The 25,598-nt window shown below is 44.6% G+C and overlaps 3 protein-coding genes across 3 annotated transcripts; 2 read left to right on the plus strand and 1 right to left on the minus strand.

Moving 5' to 3' along the window:
- Positions 1-793: 793 nt before the first annotated feature.
- CCR75_005140 (uncharacterized protein) lies at positions 794-6,253 on the plus strand (the record flags this gene model as incomplete). Its single annotated transcript, XM_067963223.1, has 1 exon — positions 794-6,253. One exon carries the CDS (start codon positions 794-796, stop codon positions 6,251-6,253), a length of 5,460 nt encoding a protein of 1,819 aa, XP_067820039.1.
- Positions 6,254-6,851: 598 nt separating this feature from the next.
- CCR75_005139 (uncharacterized protein) lies at positions 6,852-10,760 on the plus strand (the record flags this gene model as incomplete). Its single annotated transcript, XM_067963222.1, has 1 exon — positions 6,852-10,760. The coding sequence occupies one exon, from the start codon at positions 6,852-6,854 to the stop codon at positions 10,758-10,760; it is 3,909 nt and encodes a 1,302-aa protein (XP_067820260.1).
- Positions 8,988-13,540, minus strand: CCR75_005138 (uncharacterized protein). The gene is made up of 3 exons (XM_067963221.1): positions 11,606-13,540; positions 11,403-11,546; positions 8,988-11,331 (listed from the first exon to the last, which is right to left on the minus strand). The coding sequence occupies exons 1-3, from the start codon at positions 13,536-13,538 to the stop codon at positions 11,165-11,167; spliced, it is 2,244 nt and encodes a 747-aa protein (XP_067820116.1). The 5' UTR covers positions 13,539-13,540; the 3' UTR covers positions 8,988-11,164.
- Positions 13,541-25,598: the final 12,058 nt, after the last annotated feature.

Here is a 25,598-nt window from a genome sequence, read left to right on the forward strand (position 1 = left end):
GGACTATAAGATATCAGAGGTAAAACTGTAAGCTAATTCTTTTGTACTTTGAATTGCCAAGAAGCCAGTGCACGTGTATGCGCGTGTATTTCAGAGAAAAACCAAATCTCGTCAGTTCGGTGCAATTTCGTGATACAATTGAACCACGCAAACACTTCATCTTGTCGACGCAGTGAGCTCGAAATTTCAAGCTTCGTTCGTTTCTTGACATTTCTTGAAATTTTTATAGCCTTCGTATATGACAGTAGCATGACTGTAGAGCTTGAGAAGCAGCCGCTGACGCCCATGAACTTTTTGGAGGGCAGCCAAGGATCTTGCAGCGCCGACGACGCCACAAACTGTCACGATCTGCAGTCCCCAGCGGCCGCCAGCTCTGCACCACCATCCACNAAATATTCTCTACCTTTTTATAATGTATTAATTAACAACCTTAAGTTTTAATTTCATGTAACGATACACCGTTACGGCGAGGTAGCTTCGCTACAATTAAACTTAATACGAAAACAATAGCGCTAGAGTTTGTACTTTTAAATGGGAAGGTCATTTTAAGTTGGGACCCGGACTCCCTCGCATGGCCCGCTGCTAGTCGGCAAAGAACTCGGGGGTCGCTTCAACGTGTTCCATTTTAAAAATGTAATAAATATTACTTGGTCTAGTTTTTTTGTATGGTAATTTATCCATTTCAAGCAAAATCGCAGGTAAGAAATTGTTGTATCCATCATTGGTCAAAAGTATTTGGCTGGTCACAACAAGCTAAACGCTTCTCTTCCAATCGCGGCAGTGAAAAAAACAAATGGATTCGGCCACCGACCAAACTATCCTTCGCCATGAGGTGGCGGAAGTTGCATTTGGATTTTACAGTGACGACGAAATTCGCGACTTGAGTGTAAAGCAGATCTCAAGCCGCCTAAGTTTCGACGCGCTCAACAATCCCGTCTTAGGTGGCCTGTACGATCCGTCTTTGGGGCCTGTAGACTATAATGTAATATGTCCTACGTGTCGCCAGACACAGAAGGAGTGTCCTGGTCATCTTGGCCACATTGAGCTCCCCGTTCCTGTGTATAACCCCGTACTCTTCAGTCAGATGCTTACTTTGCTTAAGCGCAAGTGCTTCACATGCCATAAGTTCCGCCAGGCCGGCGCGCGCTCCCGGGTACTACGTGTCAAAATTTTGCTTTTAGACAATGGCTACGTGAATGAGGCTGCCCAATTGGGCGAGCTACTTGAGCAGCGCAACGGCATTGAAGATGAGCCTTCGCAACGCACGATCCAGCGTCAGCAGGCCATTCTAGACGAATACGAGCGGCTGGCGCTTTCAAGAAGAAGCTGCAGTAACAACGGGAAGATAAACTTGCTCTGTCCTTTACCTCGCTTCGCTGAGGTTACCCGTGAGAAGCTAACGACTGACTTTCTCAAGAGTATAAAGAATAAATGCGAAAATTGTGGCGCTATTTCTCCCGCAGTTAGGCAAGATGCTCATGCCAAGATCTTTCTTAAAGGACTAAGTGCGCGATCTCGAAAAGTCAATCGATCTAAGAACCAGGCTGTGACGTCAGCTCTGGATACGATCCGCGGCAGTGTGTCTGATTACAATGACGATTTGGCTTCCGGCAATGTGTCATATACGAATGACGGGTTCGTTAATGGTGACGACTCCGACTCAGCGATGGATTACGATGAAGAAGCGGTCATGGAGGACCTGTCTTCGCAAAGCAAATTTTTGCCACCTCTTGAAGTGCAGTCGCAGCTGCAATTGATGTGGAAAAATGAAGATGGACTTATGGAGCTACTTTACGGCGATCGAAACATTGCTAACGGCCGCATTCTCGACCTTAAACCTGATGGTTGGTGCAAGTTTTTTCTAAATGTTATCCCAGTTGCACCTTCGCGTTTCAGACCGCCCGTTTTCATGGGTGACAAGCAATTTGAGCACGCCCAGAACTCGCATCTGTCTAAAATAATGAGTTTCTGCGACAGTATCGTTCAAACTGAAAATTCCAAGCGTCACGCAGCGACGTTAGAAGAAAATGATGCTGATAATGAGCAGCAAGTGGACCTTTCACGAAAGCTTGCACTTTGGATAGAGTTGCAAAACGCTGTAAATCTAATGGTAGATAGCAGCAAGGCTAAACCCGGAACCGAAGTTGCACAAGGTATCAAGCAAGTAATTGAAAAAAAGGAGGGACTCTTTCGTAAGCACATGATGGGTAAGCGTGTCAACTATGCCGCTCGGTCAGTTATATCTCCTGACCCGTATATCAGTACGAGTCAGATTGGCGTGCCACTGCGTTTTGCAAAGACGCTCACATATCCTCAGCCGGTGACGCCCTGGAACGTTGAGGAAATGCGTCAACTCGTGATCAATGGACCGGATATGCATCCCGGTGCTAATTTTGTGGAAAGCGAAAGTGGTCGTTTGATTGACCTAAGCAAGCGAACACCTCACCAGCGTGAAGCTATTAGTAAGACGCTGCTTACACGCTCAGCAAGTGCTCTGGGCACTAGCAAGAACAGGGTGAAGCGCGTTTGGCGCCACTTAAAGACTGGAGATGTTGTATTGATGAATCGTCAGCCAACACTGCATAAACCCAGCATTATGGCTCACACCACCCGTGTCCTTACAAACCCTAATATGCAGACGATTCGTATGCACTACGCTAACTGCAACACTTTCAATGCCGACTTTGATGGTGATGAGATGAACATGCACTTCCCTCAAAACGAGCTTGCGCGCTCCGAAGCGTACAACATCGCCTCTAATGATAATCAGTATATTGTGCCGACAGATGGGTCCCCATTGCGCGGCCTTATTCAGGATCACGTTGACTCCGGTGTGAAGTTAACTCAGCGAGACACATTCCTTACCAAGGATATGTATATGCAGCTTTTGTTTAACGCCTGGGCCAGTATGGATGTAGCTGATGCAGAGAAGGCTCATATCGAGACCGTGCCGCCTGCTATTATAAAGCCAGGTCCGTTATGGACCGGCAAGCAGGCGATCACTTCAGTGCTAAAGCTACTGACAAAGGGCCTTCCGCCATTGAATCTAGACAGCAAGGCCAAGATTAAGGATGACTTGTATGGCTCGACAAACAACGAGCACCTTGTGCGTTTTCGTGATGGCGAGCTTCTACAGGGCATTTTAGATAAAAGTCAGTTTGGTGCGAGTATGTACGGTATGGTCCATTCATGCTACGAAGTTTATGGCGCCCGTATTGCCGCCGAATTCTTGTCTGCACTCGGTCGACTTTTTACATGCTTCTTGCAATTTACTGGTCACACTTGTGCACTGGAAGATTTGACACTTACCACGGCGGCTGAGAAACGTCGTCAAAAGCTTGTCAAGGACTCTGAAGTTATTGGTGAGGAGGCATACGCCGAGTTTGCTAATCTCACCGAGCTTCTTAAAGAGAAACGAGCTGATGAGAAGGATGGTATGAAGCGTCGTATGAACGAGGAGGAGCGCATTCGGATTCGTGACCGAATGCGTATGTTGCTCTCTGGACCTGACGCTGACTTTAAGGCTAAGGCTCTTGATGCTCACATGATGGGGTGCGTGCACGGATCCAATAGTAATATAATCAAGACGTGTCTGCCATCCGGTCAGTCGAAAGCGTTTCCGAAAAATAGCTTCTCACTCATGGTCCTGACTGGTGCAAAAGGATCCATGGTAAATCACTCTCAGATTTCGTGTGGTCTCGGCCAGCAGGCACTGGAAGGCCGTCGTGTTCCTAACCTTTGTAGCGGCCGGTCGCTGCCGTCGTTCGAGCCATTTGACCCTTCACCGCGTGCTGGTGGCTATGTTACGGATCGTTTCCTTACCGGTTTGCGCCCTCAGGAGTACTATCATCATTGTATGGCTGGCCGTGAAGGTCTTGTTGATACGGCAGTGAAAACCAGTCGCAGTGGTTACCTTCAGCGATGTCTAATTAAACACCTCGAAGACTTAAGTGTTGGATACGACTACACCGTGCGTAACAGTGATGGTAGCGTGATCCAGTTCCTATATGGTGAAGATGGTATTGACCCGGTGCAAAGTGCAATGCTTTCAGGCCTCGATGCCCAATTTGACTTTCAAGCCATGAATCACCGCAGCATATCACACAAGTACGGCATTGATGCAAACTTCTTTAAAAAAACTAAGCTAGACATAATGAAGCCATTAAAGCTGCACAAGGAGATTTATGAGATGAAGGATAGTGGCTATGCCAACACGACTTCTTTTTTGAAAATGGGTGCGAAGGTTATTGCGCGCCGTCTTAAACAGGGCCATACCAAGTGGAAATGCGGCAACATCGAATTGGGCTTTTATGCTGCTGAGGTCATTGCGATAGCGGAGGATAACGATGATGGACGCGAGTGCAGATACGACATTAAATACCTGGACACTGGGCTGAAATCATTTAGTGTCCCACGCACTACCAAATTTAAGACTAGAAAACCGACAAATTTTTCTCGTTCCATGTCCGGTCGAGTGGATATCATTAAAGTGTCGCTGGAGGAACCGGTGATGCAGATTTTGCCGCTCAATGAGCACCTTGGGTTAATCTCAGAGCGTATGCAGGATAAAGTGCGCAACTATAATACGCGCAATCCATCTTACCGCCTGGAATCGAGGAAGAAAATGAAGAATAAGAAGTCAAAAAAAAATGGTCATGCTTTAAGCGGCGACGTTAATCGAGAAGTCATGCAACCAAAGAACGCCGTAAGTCCTGATGCTTTCCAACTTCTTGTGTGGGTAAATTACTTGCGAAGTATGTGTGCTCCTGGTGAAAATGTCGGGATTTTGGCTGCTCAGGGTATTGGCGAACCGTCGACACAAATGACGCTTAACACTTTCCATCTTGCTGGCCACGGTGCTGCTAATGTGACGCTGGGTATCCCGCGTCTGCGCGAAATTATTATGACAGCCAGCCAAAATATGTCGACTCCTATGATGACGATTCCACTTCGCAAAGACGTTAATTCATCAAAAGCACAGGAAGTTGAACAGCGTCTAAATCGAATTTCTCTTTTTGAACTTATTAGCAATACCAACGGGGTTTGCGTAAAGGACTATTTCCGCTGCAGCGAAAATGGTATTTTGTGGGTACACGATTACCAAATCCGCCTGACATTTTTCCAGCATCAAGAGATTAAGCGTGTGTTTGGCTTAAGTGCTGACAAGGTAAATAGCGCAATTGGACACGGATTTGTCGGCAAACTTCTCTCTCTCATCTCTCGAGAAGTGAAAAAGAATAGTGTTGCCGTTTCTGCTTCGGCAAATAATAGCACTGTGAAGACTCATTCGGGTGTATCTTCGAAATTAAGAAATGAAGATGATGATGATGATGACGATGAACAGGGCACGCTTCGCTTCGGCAGTCTCGGCGAAGTCCAGGGCTACGGTGAGATGGATGAGGAGGATGAGAAGATTCGTCAAGCGCAAATGGAAGATGACTCGGACAATGATTTCGATAATGAACCTTTGGGCCGCACGAGTAGCAAGGACGCAAAACTTTCAAAAGTTGGATCAGCTGAAAGCAGCTTTAAAACGGAATCTCGAACACAACTGAAGGCAGCTTTAGTTAATGAAATGGATAATCTTCACGTACCAAATAGTGTGCTCAAGTCTCCGTACTTCGTTTATTGCGGTCGCAAGAAAAACGAAAACTTTGTGGAGCTGCACCTACGTTTCCCAACTCATTTTAAGACGCTACTAATGGTGCCGCTTGTCGAGAAAGTTGCTAAGCAGGTGCTGGTACACCACTGCCCAGGAATATCCCGGTGTTACTTGATTAATCATCGCATCGGCGCGTCGCTAGCCGAAAAACCGTGCGTGCAGACTGAGGGTCTTAATTTTCAAGAGATCTGGACTTTTGACGATATTCTTGATGTCAATAATCTTGCTACCAACGACATCTATAAAGTCTTGCAGACTTACGGTGTTGAAGCTGCTCGTGCAAGTATTTCCAAGCAAATTATGAGCGTGTTCGGCGTGTACGGCATTAGCGTTGACCCGCGTCACCTCAGCTTGCTTGCCGACTACATGACAGCTCAAGGCAGCTATATGCCTTTGAACCGAATGGGTATAAACAACAAGGGCTCATCTATGCAGCAAATTACGTTTGAGACATCCATGAAATTCCTTTCTCAGGCAGCTCTAGGTGGTCTCGTGGACAAGTTAGAAAGTCCATCCGCTCGCTTGGTGCTTGGCCAACCGCCGCGTGTCGGCACGGGCAGCTTCTCGCTTTTGCATCCGATTACGTTATAGATGATACACCGGTGCAGTAGAGTAGGTACTTGAGCCGAGTTTATCGTACAATCTACAACACTTTAATTTGTTCAGCAATAGATCGGCTGTTTTGCTTTGTATTTAAATGAAGCTGCTTGTATGAGTGACAGCGAAATATGCGCGTAGAGCAAAAGCTAGAAGTCAAGACGAAACAAACCAAAATACTGTCCTCTTCCTCTCGTAACTTATCCTTCGAAATAGTATAACTTTCGCTAACTTATAGAATTTGACGTTTACCGTGGTCGTACTACAGCATGTGTATGACGCTTCTGCAATATATTCCGATAACTAATAACGTTTGGTAACTGATAGGTAAGTGTCATAACCAGGACTATAAGATATCAGAGGTAAAACTGTAAGCTAATTCTTTTGTACTTTGAATTGCCAAGAAGCCAGTGCACGTGTATGCGCGTGTATTTCAGAGAAAAACCAAATCTCGTCAGTTCGGTGCAATTTCGTGATACAATTGAACCACGCAAACACTTCATCTTGTCGACGCAGTGAGCTCGAAATTTCAAGCTTCGTTCGTTTCTTGACATTTCTTGAAATTTTTATAGCCTTCGTATATGACAGTAGCATGACTGTAGAGCTTGAGAAGCAGCCGCTGACGCCCATGAACTTTTTGGAGGGCAGCCAAGGATCTTGCAGCGCCGACGACGCCACAAACTGTCACGATCTGCAGTCCCCAGCGGCCGCCAGCTCTGCACCACCATCCACGCGGGCAGCTGACGCTGAACATGCACAATCCATGTGTCCACTTATGTCCGAGAGTGCCGCGCTTTCCTCCTCAGAGCTGCTAGGTCCGCTGGGCGTTGAATGTGATGGATTGGGTATCAAGGGATATCTCAGTATGCGCGACGAAGGCGTTACATACCACCGCATGAAGCGCTTCTATTGCCGCTGTGTTGGTATCAGCTTTTTGCGCTTTTACTCTCGGGATGCAGCAACGGCAATGATTGCAGCGCTATACAGTGCCGAGGTGCAGAAGGTGGAGACATGGGACGGTAAGGGCCTTTGGCACACCTATCGCTACTCATTTAAATTGTCGCTCACGTCCGGGGTCGTGTTTAACGTGGATGCCGACTCGGAAGAGGACAAGAGACAGTGGATCGAGTATATTAAGATGGCAATAAAAGGAACTGAAGCAGCAGTTCAAATATGGAGAGCCCATACTTCAGACGATACCGATTTGATGGAGCTAACTCCTGGAGGTCTTGCATTTGCTGATAAAAAATGCAGTCCTCCGAAATTTAAAAATGATATGACGTGCTGCCACCCTGGTTGTCATGTACGATTTGATAGCACTGGAAAAAGGCAGCATCATTGTCGAAACTGCGGAGGGTCTGTGTGCTCAGACCACAGCCCGCGATTTGCTTTGCTTCCGCACTTACAAACAGACCACGCTGTGCGTCTTTGTATGGGCTGTTTTCGTGTACAGCGCTTCGTGCTGTGGCTTGTTATGTTACTTCAACGTCTTAATATCGTCCAAACGGAGGAAGGCAGAATCGCAAAGCCCGTTCTGTCCAAGGCTGATGAAGAGGAATTGGAGGCTTTGTTTGTAATATCTGGCGATGACGATTACGGTATATCAGACGTTATTCAGGTGCTTCACCTGCATCGTCATGGGTGTGATGAAGCTTATGCATACGCTGTTAGTAAACTACTAGAGCTGTCGGCCTCCAATCTGGCGGACTTCGAATTTTTTCTGCCTCAGATATTTCACATGTGGCTTACAATGGACTGGACAAATAACAATGTTAAAGCAGCATTGCTAATTCGAGTCATTTGCTATGCGACCCAGCTACATATTCGCCTGGCGACAGCAATCTACTGGTTAATTCGCGCAGCCATCGACGACAGTTGTGGTTGGGGATTTGGACAGTCGGAGTTGTACGTACCTGAATTTTTGTACTGGAAGATGAGCATGTGCAAGCTTTTGATGATTAACTTGGAGATGCAGATTTATCAAGACGACTGGACTTTTAAAACCGATAAGGATTTACCGGCATCGATCGAGCAAAGTGCTATAGTTAATTGTCTGTTTGAACGTTTGGTGGTCATCGTTCATAATACCACAAAAGTTGGTGCTCCGCTTGGCGTAGTTTGCAATGCTGTCGATAACAGTTCAATCCCTTCTGAATTCCTGATTTCAAGTAATGCACTATTCCACGATATTTTTCGCCATAATATGGTAGAACGTCAGATCTTTACAAATCAGATCCAGTTTATTGGAGAGCTTTGTGAATTAACCGAACGGCTTAGACTAAGTGCTCCTCATGAGCGAAAGATGACGTTTAAGGGCGAATTGCAGAAGCTTAAGCTATATGACGGAGCGTTTTGCCCCTTGGGCTCGTGTGGCGATACTCTGCAGCAGTTTCTAGCTATTTCAAAAGATGAAGGGACGGTATTCACGACAAGGGCTCGCGCGCCGGCTCTAATTTTTTTTGAAGTTGCGAAGCTAATTACTGAATACGAAATAAATCCATGGTTACACGGCTACAGATCACGGACATTCAGCAACCGAAGCAATAATGTTAATGACCTGAAAAAGAGTAATAATGTCAACGTTCGTGCGCCTTTTGTCGCATCAAAGATGGCAAGAAATGCTATTGAAATGGCTACGAGCAGCGATATTGCTCAAGTGATTGCGCAAGATACTTTTTCTGGCGACGAGGACGAGCAAGACAATGCTGACCCAATTGAGAATTCAAATAGGCCAGATAACTTAGGGGATGATGAACTGTCGGCGTATTGCGAAGACGACAGCGAAAACGAAGAACAAAGAGATTGCGTTTTTTCTGGCCCTTCTCCATCGCTAGTCGCTCTGACTCGAGCTTCAGCTTGCAAGAAGAAGCTTAGCCGCCGGGGCCGCTCAGGATCGCTGATAAGCTCGACGTCAAAGTCGTTGGACTTCCTCATCGCATCTTGCGCTGATACCATCAACATAAGACGGAAGCGTTCAAACAGTGAGGGTTCTGGGTTCGGGGATCAAGAAAATAGTCAAAATTTCAACTTTGGTTTGACGTTGAGTGGAATAGAAAATTTTTCTGATGATCAATTGATTTCCATGGCTCAAAGTATGGAAATTAGTATGTTGGAAATGCATTCATGCGGCAGCGGTATTTTTACAGGTAAACAGATTGTCGAGTGGATGACAAATAACGAAATTGTATCGGACAAGGCACACGCTCTCTGGCTTGGAAGTGAGTTGCTTCGATGTGGTGCTCTTATCAAAACTTCATCGTATCAGATTGTTGATGGGTTCAAGGCTACTGACGAGACATACCAGCTGAGAGGCAATTTAAGCATAATGTTCCGATCCACCGACTGTCCTACAATTTCAAAAAAATCCTTCCAGTCAGCAAAAGAGTCAGATTTGAACTTTACAGATCGAGAATCTTCTTTGACTTGCACGTTATCGCACTTAAGGTTAAAAGCTCAATCATTGAAGGTGAATAACGCTAATTTGGCTGATGCAGTTGATTCAAGCCTGGCTACTAATATTGCTTTAAGGTCGTTTGCTAAGGATCCAATACTACTGCAGGATTACGCAGCAGGCTCCTCCGATGAAAGGCGCTCAGTTGTTTCTAATATACAACATGATTCGCTCATTTTGAAATTTGAGCCTGAATTAGCAATCACAGCAATGAATTCAGTAGAGCAAGCAATGCAGCAGTATGTTCTGCCACTTGAGGGTGTACCGAACATTGCACAACTAAGTGCAGATCTTCATGTGCTGAAAGAGCAGATTAATATCGCTTACGAGTATGTCATTGATAAGCGAAGACGTCTTCACGTTGCGGTGGAGTCGGCGTTTGGAGAAAGTTTTGAAGAGAAAAAAGAGCGCTTGCGAAATAAGTCGCTTTTTACAGCGGAGAAAGAGGCGAAAAATTGGGATTGTGTCGCGTTTATCGTTAAATCTAATGACGACTTACGGCAAGAAGTTCTATGCCAACAGATCATACGTCAGCTGCAAGACATTTTTCAGAGCTCAGACTTGCCTCTTCGGCTGTTGCCATATGAAATTATTGCGACTTCTGCGTCAACAGGGTTGATTGAACTTGTCAAGAATGCAGTATCTCTGGATTCGTTAAAGAAGAAAGATAATTACACCACACTAGCAGCTCACTTTGTGAAAACTTATGGCCAAGTCGATTCTATACCGTACAAATCAGCCATGACAAATTTTGTGCGGAGCACGGCAGCTTATTCCTTGGCCTGCTACTTCTTGCAGATCAAGGACCGGCACAACGGCAATATCATGATCGATAGCGACGGTCATGTGGTTCACATCGACTTTGGCTTTATCCTCGGCATCGCCCCAGGTGGCCGATTTAGCCTTGAGACGGCACCGTTCAAGCTGACTGGCGAAATGGTTGATGCGATGGGAGGAACCCAATCCGATTATTTTAAGGCCTTCGTCATATTTCTCATACAAGGCTTTTTGGCTCTCCAGGTATTTATGCTTTTTTCGTTAGCTCGCTAAATTTCTGCTGATCAATTCGCTTATATGTTCTCACGTGATTTGAAGCAACATGCTGATACTATCCTAATGATGATCGCTATAATGGCTCAAGAGTCATCGTGCCCATGTTTCCTGACCCAAAATCCGCGAGATATCTTAAGCACCACAAAGCAACTTTTTCGCCTCGACTACGATCAAAGCCAAGTCATAAAATATGTCATCAGTCTCGTCCGTCGCAGCCACAACAGTTATCGCACACGCCAGTATGACGTTTTTCAGCGGATGACGAATGGCATTTTACCATAAATGTCAGTTAGAAAAACAAGCAAACTTTGTGTTGTAAAGTATTTCAAAAAAGATAATGCGAAACTGGATCTTCAATAGGTTAGACCTTTTTCCCATTTTTCAACACCGAAAACTATATTTCAATCTCGGTCACGCTTACGATTAGTATCGTTACCAATTTTGTTTGATGTCTTTTTAGACGTAAACGGATTCTTTGACGAATTTTTCAGCTTTGCGACGGGGATACTACCAAGCGAAAAACGATTTTTTGAAAGAGTCGACAGCAAGAAGCTGTTGGTCTCATGCGCTAGCAGATAATACACATCGTCTGCGTAATTATTTATTCACCCGTATTCTGTGATGAAAAGCGATACGTACATTTCTGCGAAAATTCCGACGAATGTGAAGCCTCTTGGCTTGATTCGTGCAACATCTTGGCTGGGGCAAAGTCGTCTGTGCCATCCTTTCTTGGCATCTTTCCCTTCCTGACAACCGCAGAAGACACCACATCTCCACCTGTATCTACGAGGTAATCTATCCAATCAACAAAGCAACCTACTAGCGTAGTGGCGAATTCTTACCGTGACTAGTTAAGTCAGCCAGAATGCTCTTAGAGTAATTAGATTTCTCCTCGTCCGAAGACGTTGACGAACTACTATTGACTGGAGCAGCTAAATTTGATGAGCGCTTGGCCTTCTTCATAACAGCAGGTAGCACGTCAGAGTCTAACGAAGGCTTGATCGCTGAACTCCTTAAAGACGTCCGCTTCAATTTACCATCGACAGCTGCATCGTCTTTACCACTGGTCTCATTTAAAATTTGTTTCTTCCTCTTTTTCAGCACTGATTCAAATTTCGACTTAAAAGTTTCATCTGTTGGAGCATTCTGTCTCTTCTGCTTAAGACTGCATTCTGCCAAAGCCTTCGTCGCAGGGCTGTCGGCTACTTCTATCTCGTCATCGGAGACTGAAATGACGGCCTGAATTGGAAAGCCAGCGGAACTATCGCTGGACTCTGATATGCTCTTCAAAGTCGCGCCTTCGAAAGATTCCCCGTTCATGATCTCTTTAGACGCTCTTACCGCCGGATTTGCTATCTCCAAGGCCTTCTTATTCGCTACTGTCGACTCCTTTCTCGAGCGTTTCGTCGCTGGCTGTTTAGCAGTTCCTACCAGAGTCTCAGTTTTCTTCTTTGGCTTGAGAGCAGGAGCAGCCACTACGTTTGCAGTCGACAAGTCCTCACAGACATCTTCCGTTAACGCGGCATCTGAATTATTCAAAGTATTCTCCTTTTTTGGTGGTTTACTTACTGACTTCTTCTTTGCTGGCTTTCGCTTCTCGTGATCAATTTTCTTTTCCTTAGCTTTAGAAGTCGCATTATTTTTCTGTTTTGTGTGCTTCTCTCCGAGAGTTTTCTTCTTCTTGACTGGAGGTTCCTGAGTATCGCAAACAGCTTTTTCCGTAAAGTCATCCTCGGAGGCTTTATCGCTTTTTGGCAGCTCCTTTCGTATACCATTTCTGTCGACTTCATTAAGTAAATTGACAATCAGAGCTGCACCCAAATCAGTTGCACCAGGTTTTGCCGCAAGCATCCTTTTCAAAAGAGCGTTTTCGCTTTTTCTTGGGATGGCCTTCTTTCGCACCTTTAAATCAGCGGAATTATCTTCGTCAGTCTCGATTTGGTTTGAGTCACACGGCTCTTGCGACATCTTCTTTGAAATATTAATTTTTTTATTTGCTCTCAACTTGGACACCTCGATCTTCCCAATTGCAATATTCTCTTCATCGCTATCCTTTTTCAAAGCAATCTTCTGTATTGATTTCCTCGCGGTCGCTTTTCCTGTACCAAGATATTTCTTCTCGGCTATTCTTTTCGCATCTTTCGTCGGTGGCTGAATAGCATCTGCACTTTCCTTACAAGCTACCTTCTGAGTATCCTTAACTTCATCATCACATTCAATCTTCGTCGTGGTTTTCTCCACTTTGTCCAAAACCTTTTTTGTTGTGTCTGGCTGCTTCGTTTTAGATGCGGATTTCTGTGACGCCTCCTTTTCCACTTTCTTCTTCTTGCTGTCACGTCCCTTTCTTGTCACTGCCTTAAGACTTTCAAGAGCATTTTTGCTTATTGGTGCATGATGCGCATCCAGCGAAGAATTCTTATTCTGTAGTTTCTCCAGTTTTTCGGGCATATTGGCTACGATGTAGATCAGCTCCATGTTCTCGAACACGTTCGCAGCGTGCACATTCTTGGCCAAATCCACAAACACATGTGGAATGCGATGGCGTACACTGGCTTGCACGCGCCGGTCCACAACCAACTCAGGTGCCACACACTTTTGAATTCGCAAGTTCCGGCTGAGCGGTGGCAGGTGCGGAAATACGCGCGTGTATTCGTCCACTATAAATTCCTCCAGATCTGCAATAGTACGCTGGCCCGGCGTCTGCACCAGCAGAACTCGATCTTCCTCAGGAAGCATAGCCAACAGCACCATCTCGGATTCCATCGTCATAACCATACAAAGCCAAAGTTGCGCATAAGCTGTTGGTTCTAAAGGTGTCGTACTTAAAGGAATAATCGGCGACCAAAAATTAATTGGTGAATTCTCGATTAAAATTTGGAACCTATAAATTAAAAGTGTTTGGGAGCTCGGTATGTTATCATTATTACCTAAAAGAGGAAGAATTAAAAAGAATGAAAGTTACAAATAATATTGTCAATATACCGATAAAGATCTGGTGGCCGAAATCTACTTTAGGGTAATTAGAGTGAGATATTTTACATTTTTAACTTGAAGATCTAAAAGCGTGTTATGCTTCCAAAGGCTTGCGCTGTGATTTGCAAGAATTGGTAGCCATTTTAAAAAACATGGTAAACTTGTAGCAGTAATGTGACAGTTCTGTTCATTGGTTTATATAATGCATTATATGCTAGACGCGCGAATGGGCGGTGAGCAATCAGTCACTATCCATTGTTTTATATTAATATATATATTAAAGTTAGGATTATGGGAAAATATAAGTAGGTAGGAAAATTAAATAATGTAAATACACTTTTAATTCCCCCTATATTAAGCATTTCTTAGTTTGACTTGTTGCTAGGCGATCGCTTTTTTTCCTCTGCATGTCGTGTACGTGAGCTAATATGGTACCTTGCCTACACTACTATCAGTGTAGGTTAGCTAGTACTGAAACAAAAATATCGAAAAGTGCGCCGTTACAAGAAGCCCCCAGCAATGAATGATTTGCTTTAATTGCATTGAAAATGAGAAGTCGTAGCTCCTTCTAAGATTGACGCATCGAAGTTGGCTTTATCGCTGCTGCCAAAAAAAAAAAGCTTTTTAAAATCAGCCTCCAAACAGATGGAACATTCCATAAGACAGTCGTTACAGGCGCCTCCAATCCGACACGAGTGACCATTCATAAAAAGACTCTCTGTCTCCGCCTACGCTTTCCACAGCAGTCCTCCTTAGGTGGTCACTGATGGCGACCTCATGAAGTCGAGCTAATAGTTATAATGATTCTCTTGCTCGTCGGAAAAGCGACCAGAAAACAAAGTCGATGGATACCGAGCGCTAAACCTCGGCGCAATCTAAATGTGGAATATACTTGGTGAAGCTTGGACGATCAAGTATTAAGTCATTCGTATTTGGTAGGTTCCATTCCGTGAGTGCATTCCTTGAGAGCTTAACATCTTGTACACGAAAGGTATCTTCACTCTCTTCGCGGCTGACACGATGTCCACGCTCCATTAAAACGACGCGTTTGTACCTTCTGCGCGCTGTACTCTTTTGACGCCAGTCCGGGTTCGGTAGCGAATTAAGAACCTAATTATTCTTAGTTATACATATATCGAGTGAAGCACAAGCCTTCACATCTGGCACTTGTTGGTCGTCGCCCCACAGCCGTCCCTGTCGCGCGCATGCAAATATCGAAGTTGCAGCCCACATAAAAGTCAAAGATGTGGACATTTCAGTCGTGACGACAAATTTCCTTGCCATTAATCGTAGAACTATTCGACTGCATCGTTGGATGCAAGATCTTCTATCTACTATTGACTTTATTATAATTATAACGAACTAAGTATGACGCCTACTTGCGCACCGCACAATCGTGTCTTGTGTTCAAGCTTAAATCAACCAATCGATACAACTGACGTCATACTGCGTCAATATTACCAAATTTGGTGATACTGGAACAATAAATTGAAAATTAATAAAGATAATAATTTTGTATTTCTTATTTCCTCTTTTAGAAAATAATATTAATTATTTTTTGTATTGGGAATGATGTTAATGTAACGGGCCACCCGTCACATCATCCCCCTTAACCAACCGTCACAGAGTGACTGATGTGATGTGACAGAGAAATACAATTATGTGTTTCCCTGTTAATTTTGTTCAAAAAATGAATTCGTTTGCGCATGGTAACGAAACTCGTGCGCGTCGCCTGTGAGACAGCAAATCTGGCAGCTGCACGGCTCGGTGCAGCTATTAGCGATGCAAATATTTCAGTAGACGTTAATGCGTCTACTGCGGGTCCAATTGGAGGTGACTGGTATATGTCACCTGCTACTCCCATTGCAGGTGGCAGTGACAAGTCACCTGCAACTTTCATTGTAGGTGACTGGTCAGAGTCGGCATCATCGCCCGTCTCGGTGGAAACTGATAAGGCCTCCGGGTCAATCGGGGCCACGTTCGTTAAACCTACGGGTTCTAAGGTGACAACCAAAGAGGTGAAGACAAGGCTTGTTAGACTCGTCGAATTCCTTCGGTGGAGAGTCATCTTGTGATGATTCCCTTAATGATGACAACTTGGATGTCAGAATGCAGCATCAGGATGATATCTCTGGTAAAGTTCACTTCGAACAGCATACTACGATGGTGCTAGTATGCATCACCAGGGACGGAGTGATTAGAAGGATTACTCCGAGAGTAATTTTAGCGTTAACGTTAACATGAGCCAACGGAGAGGGACCGCGATGTTTTGGGGTTTGCTCCCGAAAAGAAGCCTTGGTTGCCCTCTTAGGGCAACCGAACTCGTTGGTCTGGTATGACCAACGATCGATACCATATTCCGTTTTTCGACTTATCGAGGCTTCACAAGCCTGGTGAGGACGATATGGAATTCTTCATCAATGCCTTTTTCCGACATCGGTTATACACATGTAAGCGGACGAAGGATGCCACTCCTTTGTTTCAAGCTTGTGAAGCATTTGTACAGAATATGCGAAGCATGCCGCGAGGCCTGGCTTGAAAAACTGGATGCTTTCCGTAAAAAGTTCGGAAAACGGACCGTAGTCGATGCTTGGTACAAGCTGCACCGTTTGTCTAGAGAGGCAGGGTCACCGTGCCTCTCGTGGAGAGACTTGTTCCCATGCTGTGTTAAGGGTGCAGGTCATGCCCTTAAGGAAGCATAAGTCCTTAAGGACCATCACTAAAGGACGCTCATCTCTTGTGGGATGCGCGAAAAAATTGAGAACCTTTAATCCCTTTACGAGCGCGAGAAGCGCTCGTTCTCCTATGGACCCTCCGTCGAGGAGAATGGGTCTCGTCGTACTGTCGTACGAGTCCCAGTACGTGCATCATCAGTTGAGAACGGGGTTCCCAGCAATCATGCGAGGGTAACTGCCCTTGCCATTGAACAAGATAAGTCGTTCGAAGCCCTTTCACCTCACGGTGGTTCGAGATTCGTTCAAAAAGGAAAAGCTCACCACTCGAATCCGTCAATGGATGTGGAGGGGAGAAAAGATCGGGTTCGCCTCGTTCGCCGAACCCGAGTCAAAATCGTGACTTGGATCACACCTTCCGTATTTATGGGAGGCCAATAAGCAAGAGTGATCCCTTCGTTACGAGTTAGCGATGACAGTCGATTATGCTTCTCGTGACCAGTTAAAAAATTGTGCGCAAGATGCGACTGATCAACTGGCGAACGAACGGACATATCAGACTCTTGAAAACGAGCTGGTGTCAGCTCGTCAAAACATCATCCTAAGGGATGTAGTGGTCGTCTGGTTCGTGAGAGCCAGACTCTATCCGAGACTATCATGCTTTAGCTCGGGACCATTAGGCTTTGGCAGACGCCTTAAAACGTTCCGGGGTAATTCGGAATCGGAAGAAGCCTCGTACTGATAATACGGGCGAAGACGCCCGGCATGAAACGTAGGATGCGTATGAATCCTTCGAGGCAGCTCGATCGTGTACGCATTGCCGTGGCGGTACAGTACACGAAAGGGGCCGATAGACCTGGGCAGTAATTTATTTCTACTCACTTTCGTCACTTGGTTACCGTAGACAGTAGGATTACATCATTAACTTGAAATAAAAGAACTTTTGCTCTTCGATTTTTGTCTGAGTTCCATTTTTGTCGGTCCACCGCATCAGCGATGGAATCCTGTACGAAATGACCACTGCTTCTCTAGACAGCAGGAATTCTCCTGCTGACTCGGTTTTGTTTTTGTCTTAAGTGGGACCGGTGCGCACTGCGGAGATGTCATTCTCCATTTAGTGAGAGCATTATTGTTCTCACTAATTTTGTTGCTTTAGATGGTGAGTATTTCAGCATCGTTAACAAAGTCAGCAATAGCTGTATCCTTACATTGAGCTTGTCCACTTCATTGTAGATTGAAGCAGCATTGGTACCCTTCGCATTGACCGTATAGTCAATGCGTGATGAGAAAGAGCTAGGTTGCTCTTTGCTCCAGCGAGTTCCTCCCCCTTGAATAAGAGTACTCTCAAACAAGATATATATACATGGATGGCGTAAGCCGTTCACAAAACAGTGTATGCTTTGTAGAGACATGCACTGCTCCAACTCGTAAGAGAATGGACGTATCCGCGAAGTATCTCTTCGAGGATAAGATTTCAACGTTCTGTCTGACCATCTGCTTCAGGATGGTCAGAATTGACATTTCAAAATATATTTTAAAAGATTTAAACATAGATTGCCAAAAACCGGGTCTCCATCTGAGACCAGTTCACGGTGTAACCCATGTAGTCGAAATATTGTGTCAACAAAGACACGAGCACAGCCGATTGCTGTGGTCGATTTCGGGAATGCAGCAAGATGTACCATCTTGCTGAAACGGTCAACAAACACAAGAATACCACTAGTCTTGTGATCGTCTTCGGGAATCTAAAACGAAGTCCATATACGGACTGCCAACACTCTGCCGGAACAGGCATATGTTGGAACGGGGCACGGGATGAAGCGCTGGGCTTCATTTGTTGCCAAAATTCGCAAGCACGTATGTGCTTGCGGAAGGATTCATACTGGCGTGGCTACTAGGAGTCGCGACTTATCGTGAGATAGGTCTTTTCACGTCCACTATCACTACTTATTGGTGCATCGTGGCGCTCATAGATGATGCATAAACGCAAAATAGTTTGGGTGGGGATGACGACACGAGGTGTGTCGCCAGCAATGGCTGTGTAGTACAGTAACCCATTGCGTGTTGCGTATCGATCTGTTGAGGATCGATATAATTTTGACAATCCTATTAAGGATTGTCGCGATGAATTTTAAGTAATCCATCAACTCTTTAACAGCCTTATCTTTTTAATAGGCTCTTCTAACGTCGTACAGTAATGTTGATGACGGAACAGTTATTGTTGCAACTGTGGGCTCATGCTCACAGTTAATTGTCGCAACAGTGAGCTTATCCTCAGTGTTGTTTCACGCTGCCAGCTCAAAATCGGGCCGGCACGAAATGGCATCAGCGACGACATTAAGTCGTCCTGGTTTATATTCGACGGAAAAGTAATACACCGCGAAGAAAGACAACCATCTTGCCATTCTTTGCAAGAGGTGTGGAGTGTTTACGGCCGTGGGTAAAGAGGCATGGTCCGTATAAACATTGAGCGGTCTATCACCCAAGAGATAGACCCTAAACTTAGCCAGTGCATATTTCATTGCAAGGTATCCCTTGTCACGCACTGGGTGATTGCGTTCAGCTGGTTGAAGCTGACGCGACTTATAGCAGACGACGCGCTCCGCGCCGTCTGAGTCATATTGCATTAACCCACAGCCGATTGCAAGTTGCTTCCAGCAACGTCAAAGGAATTCGCAGGCATTTTGACGAAAGTTGCTCCTCACACTCAACATTGTGTGCAACTACCCCATATGATGAGGTTAATCTCATCACCTTACAAATTTAAATGGCAAATAAATTACTACTAAAGTCCCTAGTCGATTGTGGGCCGTCGAACGACACCAATCGCTAGAAGATCCCAGACTCAAATTTGTTGGGTGCGATATCCTTTAAGCGAGGATGACAATGCGCCTAGCAACAGGCGCACCTGTAACAGTAAATCATAGTGTAGTTGGTATCCAGTACACGTTAAAGGGTAAACAGCACGATAATTATTTCATCGTACTAGATTTGGATGTCAAATTTGCTGTCAACCTAGGATTACCATGGCTCAGAAAGTACGAGTTATCATAAAGTGGCAGCATCAAGCCGTAACGATGCCAGACTCTCGTTTATTAGATGGTCATCTGATGAAAGTCTTGGAGCGTCCACAAGCGAGTTGATGTCCTACGAGTGAGTGCAGTGGTCTTATTTATGGATCGGTCGCTTGCACGACTGCACAAGACCTCAATGTGAATACCTATCGCACTGTGAAGTTCGATCCCGACGGTTGTGCACAGGCAGAGGCGGCGTCGAAGGTCCACGATTGTGACATGGACGTAGTTACTAACAGCTGTGCACAAGCACAAGCAGTGTCGAAGTTCGACCACTCGGATAAGTCGAGTGGTACGAAAGAGGATGCTTGCTTTAAAGCAACAATCAAGAATATATCCAACGCCTGTCTAAACGAGACAGTGCGAAAGTCCTAGATCGACTGGAGTGTCGATCGTAGAGGATCTCGCTGTGGTTGCGCAACCACAGCCAGAGGCAGTTGGGGAGGATACTCTTCAAATAAAGTTGAGGGGATAAGTCCCCAAGAATCTGCGGGTAAAAGTCCCCAGAAACCTGTGGTCGAAGGTTCCCATGTATCTTTGGAAATAAGTTCCAAAGAGTAAGCTGAGACATTAAATGCCTTAGTAAAGAACGGGTCATGTGTAGGCGCTTTCACATTTTATCTGAAAGCGCCTCCGAAGTAAATAACAGAGATAATTCAATTGCCAGCGCTTGAACCGAAAAGGTCCTTGCGTGATCTGCGTTGTGGCAAAGTCAAACGGATCTGCGTACTTGTCACAGATGACAAGTACGTGGCCGATATTCGGTCGGCAGTAGTATTTCCTGAGAATCAACGGTCCTCAGCAGCTCATCGATGGACGAAATTGTCCTCGATGAGAAGACTCGGATGGAACGTCTTACGTCCCAACCCTGGGAGTCTCTGACGACAAATCCTTTACACAAGGATTTGATCGAATTCAAGGATGTATTTCCTGAATCCGTAATGTGCGAGTTGCCTAAGGATAAAGACACTCGGCATGACATCGACCTGATTCCAGGTTCGGAATACTGTGTCATGAAGCAGAGGCCATTGCCTCGTGAACAAGTATTAGCGATCGGCAACTTTTTGCCGATCGCTTGGAAGCGAATATGTGAAAAAGGCAATCTCCCCACATAGCCATCCAACCTTCTGTGCGCGTAAAGCAATAGGAGGGTGTCGATTGTGCATGCGGACGTTTTTGTACATCGTACCCATGTTCAAAAAGTTCTTATACTTATGCGTAAGCTTAAGTTGTATGCAAATCTCAAGAAGTGTAAATTCGCTGCAATCGAAACACCACTTCTTGGGTGCATCGTGGGTAAACACGACGTACGCCCTGGATCAAAAAATATCAAGGCGATCACCGACTGGCCTGTGCCAGTCGATGTAAAGGGACTTCGAAAGTTCCTCGGCTTAGCGGTGTACTCCCGCAATTATGCTGAGAGGACAGTACATCTTTCTTCTTTATAGCAGGTGACATATACCAGTCACCTTCAATTGGAGAAGAATGTGTTTATTTCTTCGCAGTAGACAGATTAACGTCTACTGAAACATTTACATCGCTAACAGCTGCACTGAGCCGTGCAGCTGCCAGATTTGCTGTCTCACAGGCGACGCGCACGGGTTCCGTCGCCATGCGCAAACGAATTTATTTTTGAACAAAATCAACAATGCAATTCAATTGGAGCTTAAATTAAAAAAAACAATAATGCAAAAAATTACATTGAAACACATAATAGTAATTCTCTGTCACTCCGCGTCAGTCACTATTGTGACTGATGCTAAAGGGGGTAATGTAACGGGGAGTCCCGTTACCCAAAAAATATTTCCTATTAGAGAAATAATTAATATTACTTTCTATGAGAGGAAATAAGATAAACAAAATTATTATCGTGATAGTTTTGTCTTAATGGTTCCAATATTACCAAATTTGGTAATATTGACGCAGTAAGACATCAGTGTATTAATTGTTTAATTTAAATTTGAACTAACCCCGCCAATCGCCACAAGGCACAATTGTGCGGTGCGCAAGTAGGCGCTTTACATAGTGAATCATTAATATAATAAAGTCAGTAGTAGATAGAAGATCGTTACGTAGGAACTTTATATATTAATAGTGCTTTACTTTTTTCTCTATACTAAAGTCTTAGTCAAGACCTTTATGCTTAAGACTCTTTGCTTCATAGAAACCTTCCTCTGTACCTTTGTGTTCGTGAAGTTTCGAGACACCTCACGAACTGTAATCAGTGTAGGTTGACTAGTACTGTTATCAGTGTTTGCAAAGGAGGCCCCGTTACAGAGACGATAAAGGCCGCGATAAATCAGGAAAGATTATGCGACAGCGTCTTGATGATGTTTTGGCAAAAGTCGGCAACCTATAAGGCTGCAATAAAGTCGGATAAGAAAGTATTTGTCTGCTTCGGCTGCGGCATGCGCAATCTTTAGCGCTCGCTGCTTTACAAGAGCAAATGCTTTTAAGAAATAGTGCAGTGGGAGATCTTCTAACAACAATATAAGGTGCGCCGGGCAAGCCGCATAGGTCAAAAGTTGACCGATTCCGGGTCGGAAAATGTGAGAGCGCAGTAGGGATAAGATTTTCTAGTGACGCGGAATCTAACCTACCCCAACTTCCAAGCTGCCGAACAAAGGAATGGCATAAAATGAGATGCACAAGTAATATCTCTATACGTTTGGTCAAATGCCGTCGAGGACGAAGCTATGAATCAAGATGTCAGGTGCATTCTATATTATTGCACAAGTCGCAGCTTTGAAAAAGACTCCGACAAATTATGAATCAGGGCGTTTGGCAAACGGCGAGCTAATGAAATCAAAGTGTCAAATCTACCTTCAAATTTAGCGACTTCTTTATAACATTAAGCTTTGGGCGCTAGGATATATATATTTTTTTGTTTAAGTTATCTTTACTCGCTTTTATTAGTAAGATATGAATATGAAAAGACTGTCGAAAACACCTCAAAGCAGGCACCAGTTTTGCGAGAGGTTTTGTGCAGGATGCGACGCCAAAGCAATTATGGTTGCGCTGACAGGAAATGAAGGATACGAGGAACTACCAAGCTCGACTATTTTATTGTAATGGAAAAGTTGATGGCAAATTGCTATGTCCTGTCTAGAGCCAAGAGCATGCTTTACCAGCATAGCGAGCTGACAATACACCAAGCGCCACTAAGGCCTGAAAAATATCAATCTGGTGCAGTTGAACGGATTATGAGGGGGATTTTATGTCGCAAGATCGATAAAAGTAAAGCATCTGATGCAAGCGAACAGGGTGCGTAGATTGAAACAGCTGGGAAATTCTTTTTTACGATAACGATGGTCAAAATGACCCGAAAATGCGCGCCTGATGTAACATTGAGACAATCGAATCGCGTTAAAAAGAGTGGTCTTCCGACCAGACGATCTAACGAGGAGCTGGGGACCTTGAAAGGAATGTTAAATGCACTGAATTGATCACCATGTCTTAGAATCTTCCAGAGACAACGTGGAATATACCACATTTGAAAAGATACACAAACAAGTCACATTATAAAAAGAAGGCCGCCGTTCGGGACTCAGACGTTTTTGATCCGGGCACAGACGTTTTCGTTCCGGACACAGACACGATAAATTGGCTAAATCTAAGCTATTTGATTGGTAACTCTAGGACATTTGATTGGCTAGAGTGAAGTGTCTTTCCTGATTTCCCCCCCCCCAAATATTTAACGCCCTTTTGCTAGTTTAAGCCCCTTTTTTACTTTACCTTGTTTCATCCGGTTCCCCTCTTAAAAGAGGTATTTTCTTTTTGTACATATAATTGTCACCCGTCAAATTTGGATCAAACTTACTACTTTCGATATTTTATTTACGAATCCGGATCTACATATATATCAACATTTACCTCGGCCCTGGTTACCTTTCTATTCAACTTAAGAAATATGTCTCTCCAACCTCCTGTTTCTCTTGCTGGAATAATGTACTCCTCAAAGGATGACATGCAGAAAGCCTTCAATGCGTCTGCCGCGGAGGAAGGATACGGAATTGTAACAAAACGTTCTTACAGACAATGTAACGGAAAGCAGAAAGTGCATTTTAAATGCGATCGCGGAGGAATGGACGGGAATAATCACAATTTAGAGGAAGGAAGTAGGAAAAGAAGATCCGCAAGCTTTTGCACTGGCTGTCCTTTCAAATTGGTCGGCACGGATTATCAAGGTAAAGTAATTCACCTTGTTGATCAGTTGATATTCGATCATTTCTTTATGCATTCACCCATATTTTATCTTGAGGTGGCTAATGGAGTTTTTAGTCGAGCACGGGGAGCACTACCATGAGGCATCATCACATCCAACTGGTCGCGCTGTTCACATGCGTCTGACCGTAGACCAAGAGACGGCAGTGAAGGACTTGATCGAATCTGGTGTGCGAGTCCGTGAGCACACAAGGTCCAAAGAAGATGGTATTGACGTAGCCAAGCAAAAACTTTACAATGTTTGCCGGAAAGCAAAAGACGATAAGTTGGATGGACGTACACCAATGGATGCCTTGATAGAGAACTTCAGAGAAAATGTTTTTGAAATCGACGTAATCTAGGGTTACAATGGGCATATGGCTTACTTGTTCGTCGCTCATCCGGAATTTATCCAAATGTTGCGGCATTTTCACAAAGCTTAAGTTTTGGATGCGACTTACAAGACGAGCGGATGCCTATTTCTTCTGGTTTATCTTCTTGGACTCGCTAACCTCTATACGTTCTCCGCCGGCTTCGTTTTTATGAGGACAGAGGATGAGCCGTCCTACATCACAGCAATCATTTTTATTCAATGGCCTCTTCAGTGGGGAGTCCGTTCCACTGGCTTTCGTAGCTGATCGCGATCTTGCTCTGAGATCAATGCATTGAAATCCAACTTCCCAAACTCCGCAATCCTCCTCTGTGTTTGGCATATTGCAAAGAATGTCCTGGCAAAAATTGCAAACCTTTGGTACAAGAAGATGAATGGAATGAGTTTCATAAGGAATGGCGTTCAGTAAGTCCATTGCACTCATCCACTCAATCGTCTAAGACCTATATCTAATTTTATTTTCCCCTTCTTTTAGGTTATGTATGCTGAAACCGAAACGGACTTCAATTAATTATGGAGTAAATTATAAATCAAACTCAATAATGGAAGCGGGACGGCAGTTCAATATCTTAAGACCGTATGGATTGATCCGCACCAAGAAAAATTTGTTAAGGCATGGACAAACCAGATCCGCCATTTCGGAAACACTTTAACCTCTCGTGAATAAAGTGGACACAGTCGATTTAACAAGCTTTATATCAATCACTATGGAAAACTTAATCGAATGCTGTGAGAAGATACAACGATCCATTGAAAATTTCATGCATGATACCGGTCGGAGTGTCATCAACTTTAACAGCCATTCGGTCTACCACGTGTTATGACCTTTGACCTAGAAGACCAAGCAGAGCTGCAGACAGAGCGAACATTGTCACATCACTTCGGTGAACAAAACTATGCCCTTCCGTCTCACCTGGAAGGAACCTAAGTCACTTTAGCTACAGCGATGTATATTATGGCTACAAATGCGTCCTTGTGATCCCTTGAGAATCTATGTCGCGCATGACACAGATCTCAAGCTAAAGCTATTTCACAAGCTCCATGATGCACCTTCGAGTGGGCTTCTCGGCCGTAAGAAAAGTTCTTACTAGTTTCAGAAATATTCTGGTGGCCTCACCTATATCAGTAGGTGGCCAGCTATATTTGCTCCTGCAAACAGTGTCAGCGTTCAAAATCCTGCTCCGTCTAGCACTGCGTTATTTAAATCACTCCCGATATCAACTGATCGTCAGAAGTCTCTCAGTTTGGACTTCATGTCTGGCATGCATCCTGACCACAAGGGCAAGATGGTGCTGGTTGTCTTTGTAGACAAACTAAGCACCATTTATCACCACGATCTCAGTCAAGGAAGTAGCTCTCTTGAATTTAAATCACGTGTATCGTCTAGTCGCGATGCCGCGGTTTAGAACTGCGCGCTGACGCAAGTCTTTCAGCATCAACTGTTTCAAATATTCAGCCCGCGTTTCAGCCGTTCGTAACCCTATCGATCCTTCAAGGAATTTTCGTCGAGATTCGAAATCAT

The sequence above is a fragment of the Bremia lactucae genome (genome assembly GCF_004359215.1).
Source record: "Bremia lactucae strain SF5 chromosome Unknown BlacSF5_NotPlaced_49_SHOA01000009.1_1371882bp, whole genome shotgun sequence".
Taxonomy (NCBI): domain Eukaryota; phylum Oomycota; class Peronosporomycetes; order Peronosporales; family Peronosporaceae; genus Bremia; species Bremia lactucae.

Excerpts from the sequence above, each read along its gene's own strand:
- CCR75_005138 (XM_067963221.1), bottom strand. The coding sequence starts at position 13,538 with ATGGTTATGACGATGGAATCCGAGATGGTGCTGTTGGCTATGCTTCCT. Across the intron at positions 11,547-11,605 it reads GGCTGACTTAACTAGTCACG|ATACAGGTGGAGATGTGGTG; the intron begins GTAAGAATTCGC and ends ATTACCTCGTAG. Across the intron at positions 11,332-11,402 it reads GTCGGAATTTTCGCAGAAAT|CGCATGAGACCAACAGCTTC; the intron begins GTACGTATCGCT and ends ATTATCTGCTAG.